This window comes from Balaenoptera ricei, chromosome 1 (genome assembly GCF_028023285.1).
Source record: "Balaenoptera ricei isolate mBalRic1 chromosome 1, mBalRic1.hap2, whole genome shotgun sequence".
Classification (NCBI taxonomy): Eukaryota; Metazoa; Chordata; class Mammalia; order Artiodactyla; family Balaenopteridae; genus Balaenoptera; species Balaenoptera ricei.
In genome coordinates this window covers 42,448,304-42,454,303 of record NC_082639.1, presented here as the reverse complement: position 1 = coordinate 42,454,303, position 6,000 = coordinate 42,448,304, and the positions used below count along the sequence as shown (strand labels likewise).

Genomic DNA, 6,000 nt, shown 5'->3' with positions numbered 1-6,000 from the left:
CCAGAATAACCTGTTGCGGGACTCCAAGCTGCCGCAGTTGCAGGTTGGCGTCCCCGCCGGCGGCGCGCGGATCTCCGCCCGGTAGTCGCGCGCCCAGCGCCTGACAGGAGGGCAGTCACGTGGCAGCCGCAAAGCGGCGCTTTGCGACCTCGATGACAGGCAAAATGTGCGACAGCCTCGGCGCTGGCCAACCAGGGGCGGAGGCGGTGGCCAGGGAGGAAGCGGAGGAGGCGGAGGCGGCCGTGGCGTTCGCCCGCCTGCTTTTTCGCTCGCTTTCCCCGCCCCCGCCGGTGTTGTCGCCGTTGAAGGGAGCCGGCTGCGCTCTGTCGCAACCAGCCCTCATCCAGGCCGGCGGCAGTAAGACCGAACCCACATCCTTACCAACCTCCCTGTCGGGGCGGCTGCGGCTCGGGCTCCGCGGGGCGCAGGCAAGCGGCCCAGGCGCCTGAAGGTTACCGTGTGCATGAGCGCCTAGCCTCCCGCGCTGCCCCGCCCGCCGGCCCGCCGGCCCGCCCGCCGGCTCGCCCGCCAGCCCCTCGGCGCCCGGCGGCGGCGGCGGCGGCGGCGGCGGCCGCAGGAGGCGCAGTCTCTCTCCCGGGTGCGCGCTTCGCTCCCGGAGCCGCGGAACTCGGCGGCCGCCATGGCGTCCAACATGGACCGAGAGATGATCCTGGCAGATTTTCAGGTGAAGTATCGGGCCCAGTTACCCTCTCACCTCCAACCTCGTGGGTTCCCGGTGCCCAAAGGGTGGCCTCTTCCCAGCGTTTGTTTGAGCACTGCAGTGCTGTGTGGTTTGAGTTTTTATACGGTACTTGGCTTGGGGTGTGTGTGTGTGTTGTGTGTTGTGAACTGTGGGGGACTGTGTTATGTTGGGGGTGTGTAGAATGGCTTATGTACGGCTTGAATGGCATTTGTCGGGTGAGTGGGTGTTATGTCGGGTTGTTTTGTGTGTGGATTGTGTATTGTTTCCTGTATTATATGGGTAATGTGTAGAATTTGAGGATAAGTGTGGGGCTTTTAAGTATGAGGTGCTTTAGGTGAGGAGTTTTGGGTTTGTGAGGAGAGTGTGCTGTATGGAGTGTGGGTGTGGTGTATTAAGGGGAGAGTAAAAAAGAATGATGGTGAGGAGGTGGTGAGGGTAGCGGGGCATTGTGCTGGTTTTGAGGGAGAAATAAACATTTGAGACTTTGATGCCTTATTGGAGTCTTTGGGGTGTAGGAAGAGGAGGAGGCAAATAGAGTGTATATATCAAAGTATCTTTGCAATGAGTTCACACGCTTAATAAATTACCAATTCATATTTGTGGATTCCCTTCCTCTACAGATTTGAACTACTTGGTTGGTGTCCTTTCTCCAGGAGAAATTTTAAGGATGAGCAAAGATTATTTCTTACTGACTCAACTGTAGTGACACTGGCATATAAGTATTTTAGGGAGGCCCTTTGAAAGTAGAGCTGTATGCTTCATGAAAGACTTGGAGTTAGAACTAATACCCTGTAAACACCACTTTTGCCTTTTGATGTTGGAAGAAAATATTGTAGTGAGATATTTTTAATCATTTATTTTGGCATTAACTTAGAAGCTATAGTTCTGTATAGGCAGACGTTTTCCTCTAACACTGCCATCATTGCACATGGTCTAATGCTAGCATAGTAGGCAATATTTTTCCTTACTGATATTTTGTTGGGCTTTTCTTCTTTCTCTAATTTTTAAAGTTACTTATTTTTACAACTAAATATTCTGATGGCCATTTCCAGAGTTTGCTCGTTTAATTATTCAAGTCATATCTGCTACATTAAGAATATGCATAAATCTGCATTTGATTATACTGTAACTTTCAAACTCAAACAGAAAGAAGTTCTGAAAATAAAAGTTGACCACAAGATTTTGGTGCTTTGTAGGATTAGGATTGGCCTGAGATTTTCTGCCGAATTCTTTCACCTTTGTTTTCATTCTCCAAGTCAGTCTTTTATCTAATGTGGAATGTAATTGTGAGATAAAAGACTCTATTTGTCTAGGAATGATTTTATCCTTTTATAAAATTGTTCTGCTCTGATAGGAATGGCTTTAGGCAACAAAAAGTATAGTTTACCTCATTAAAAGCTTTAAGGTAACTGTAACTTTGTTTTGATTTACCAAACTTTTGATTTCCTCTGATAACTTGTAGCTGTTTGCTGTCTTATTATTTGTGACAATTATTATTATTATTATTTTTTGGCCACGCTGCATGTCATATGGGATCTTAGATCCCCTACCAGGGATCCAGCCTGTGCCCCCTGCAGTGGAAGCGCGGAGTCTTAACCACTGGGCTGCTAGGGAAGTTCCTATTTGTGACAATTATTATGCTTAGTTTTATCGGCCAGTCTGGAAATTTAGGATTCCTGCATTCAGAGGCAAAGTAAGATTTTCTGACAAGCATTTGGGATTTTATTTTGATTGCATGAAAACATTCTAATAAGTTTTGTTTTTTTTTTAACTTTTGGGTTTATTTATTTATTTATGTATTTATTTATGGCTGTGCCGGGTCTTCGCTTCTGCGCGAGGGCTTTCTCTAGTTGCGGCAAGAGGGGGCCACTCTTCATCGCGGTGCGCGGGCCTCTCATTATCGCGGCCTCTCCCGTTGCGGAGCACAGGCTCCAGACGCGCAGGCTCAGTAATTGTGGCTCACGGGCCCAGCGCTCCGCGGCATGTGAGATCCTCCCAGACCAGGACTCGAACCCGTGTCCCCTGCATTGGCAGGCAGACTCTCAACCACTGCGCCACCAGGGAAGCCCCTAATAAGTTTTTTTCTTCAAACCAATGGCAATGCTGCGAACAATTGTTTACAAAATGGAAAAAGCTTACGGCATCTGCAGAGAACATTTGTTTTCCAAATGGTGAGAGTTAATTGCATATTGTCAAATAGGCAGGAGAACATTACTGGTAGAATAAAAGTTATTTAGAAAACTATGCACAAGCACATTAGCCTTTTGTGTATTTTAGGAACCTTGTATTCCTCTTACAAATGATGATTCCAGATGAGTTTACTCTTGTGGACTTGGTTTTAAAATGGATTATTCTTCACTTTGCTGTACACCTGAAACTAACACAACATTGTAAATCAACTATACTCCAATATAAAATAAAAATAACTTAAAAAAATTAGCATTTATCCAGTTATCAGAAACCAGGCAATTTATTTTGAAAATTATAGCTCAAGACTTGGAATGTAGATGCTTGGATGATACTGGCTTCTTCTATAACTGGGCAAATCAATTTCCCCAGCCAAAAGTGAGCATAGTAAAATTATGTTCTGTTTACTTCATATGATTGTGAAAATTAATAATAGTTTTGAGAGCTCAGTGCTGCTCTTGTAGAAAGGGACATGATTTTTAAATGTGACTAGATTTTAAAAATAAATAAGTTTAAGATTTTGATTATTGCTGGAGAACACAATGTCTAAATATGGGAAAGTTTTTGAGAAGGATTTTGTGTTCTCTAACTATTTCAACTCAATAAACAAAGGACTTCTGTTGAAATCAGTGGCGGAGTGGCTAACAATCATATGAGGTAAATAGAACATAATTTTACTATGTTCACTTTTGGGTAGGGAAATTGATTTGCCCAGTTATAGAAGAAGCCAGTATCATCCAAGCATCTACATTCCAAGTCTTGAGCTATAATTTAAAAAATAAATTGCCTGGTTTCTTTAAATGAGGTAAGTAGTAGATGGAAGATTTCAGCTCAGACTTAATGGGATAGATTTGGGGCTTTGTAGGTGAGTGAACTAATCACCAAGCAAATATATTCCAAATTGTCCTCTAAAAGATTTTTTCCCCCAAGTGAGAACAGCTACCAATAGAAAAAAAATTTAGATTGTGGTGAAATACACGGTAACATAAAATGTGCCATCTTAACCATTTTTATCAATAAGTGTCCAGTTCAGTGACATTAAGTACATTCACATTGTTGTGCAACCATCACCACCAACCATCTTCAGAACTCTTTTTATCTTGCAAAACTGTAACTCTCTACCCATTAAACAATAACTTCCCATTCTTCCTTCTCCCCAGCCCCTGGCAACCACCATTCTTTCTGTGAATGTGAATGCTCTAGGTACCTCTAATAGGTGGAATCATACAGTATGTGTTCTTTTGTGACTGGCTTATTTCACTTAGAATAATGGCCCCAATTTTGTAGCATGTGTCAGAATTTCCTTCCTTTTTAAGGCTGAATAATATTTGATTTTCTCTATGTACCATATTTTGTTGATCTGTTCATCTGACGATGGACACTTTTTCCCTACGTTTTGGCTATCGTGAATCATTAATGCTGTACATGGATGTACAAATATCTCTTTAAGTCCCTGTTTTCAGTTCTTTGGGGTATATACCCAGAAGTAGAATTGCTGAATCATATGGTATTTCTATTTTTAATTTTTTTAGGAACCACCATACTGTTTTCCATAGTGGCTGCACCACCAAAATTTTGAATGGAGAGAATGACAGCGTAGTGTTTAATTAATTTGTAAATTCCACTCTGAACAAATGAGTTTAGACCTTAGAATAGTCCAACAAAAATCAGCTATAAATGTAAATAGTGTTAGCATAGTATATTACTGGTAAAGGAATGACTAGACTAGTACACCTACAGTTCTGGCTGACCAGAACCAGGAGGGGGTGTAAAGGAATTTCCTGGGTTTAAAAAACAGGCAGGCACTGATGAATCAAGAGAGGTTTTTTTTTCTTCTTTTTCCTTAAAGTTTTTTTATAACAGATGCATTCAGGTGCAAGTTCCAAATCTTTTTCTTTTTGTAATTGTATAATTCATTAAGTTTTTTTTAAGGTTGAGGTATAGAGCAAAAATCATTTGATCAAACAAACTTTTGAGACTGTATTCGATTTGCTTACAGATGTGAAAACAGTTATCCAAACAAAGTTGCAGTTGCTATTTAATAATTTCAGTAATTAGTTACTTCTTACTTTGGGTCTAGATGAACAAAAACATGAGTCTTCTCCCTCCCCCACCCCTTTAACCTTTCAGTTAATGCCATGGTAAATTCTTTTTCCTCTAAGATACTTTTTTTTAAAAAAAATTAATTAATTAATTAATTAATTTATTTATTTTATTTATGGCTGTGTTGGGTCTTCGTTTCTGTGCGAGGGCTTTCTCCAGTTGCGGCAAGCGGGGGCCAGTCTTCATCGCGGTGCGCGGGCCTCTCACTTTCGCGGCCTCTCCCGCTACGGAGCACAGGCTCCAGACGCGCAGGCTCAGTAATTGTGGCTCACGGGCCTAGCTGCTCTGTGGCATGTGGGATCTTCCCAGACCAGGGCTCGAACCCGTGTCCCCTGCATTAGCAGGCAGATTCTCAACCACTGTACCACCAGGGAAGCCCTAAGATACTTTTTTTTACTTATAATTTTTATTTGAGAACAAAATGAGTGGTGTACCCATTTGGATTAGTGTCACATGTGGGTCTCATGTTTTTCTATTTATGTTTCTTTGTTACTGATAATATAGATACATAGATCATAGCTCTACTCAAGTGAAGCAAAAACAACTTTCACTAGTAGTAATATTTTCTTTCAGACTTTATGATAAACAAAACTTATCTGCCTTGCTAAAAAAGTATTCTTTCTGAATCTAGTTGCATTGGTCACATATTAAGAGTACCTTTATTTCTTCTCTAGTTTGGCACTGATTTTGATGTTACTTTCAGTTGTATATCCTGGATGACACAATTGTGGCTTTGTTTTCTACTCCTGGTCTTTCCAGCTAGTAATACCTTTGCTGTCTAAATTGCTTTGTACATTTACGTATATTGGACTATCACTATGGGATGTAGTAAGTTTTCATTTGCCTATCAACTCCTCTTTGAAGCATGGACTCTTCCTTGACACTGCTGGTAAGTTACTTGTAGGTAATTTCTACCCTTTCATTACATTACATTTTTTCCTTCTAAATGAAGCTGTGAATCCCTCTTCTTTCTTTTTTAGTTTGACGCAAAGAGATATTTTCTACAA

General features: G+C 41.7%; 1 protein-coding gene across 1 annotated transcript in view; it reads left to right on the top strand.

Moving 5' to 3' along the window:
- The first annotated feature begins 206 nt into the window (after positions 1-206).
- The window catches only part of FAF1 (Fas associated factor 1), a 458,337-nt gene continuing 452,543 nt past the window's right edge, over positions 207-6,000 (top strand). Inside the window, exon 1 of the mRNA XM_059922257.1 lies at positions 207-685. Coding sequence (XP_059778240.1) covers positions 641-685 — 45 coding nt within the window. The 5' untranslated portion in view covers positions 207-640. The remainder of the gene's footprint in view (positions 686-6,000) is intronic.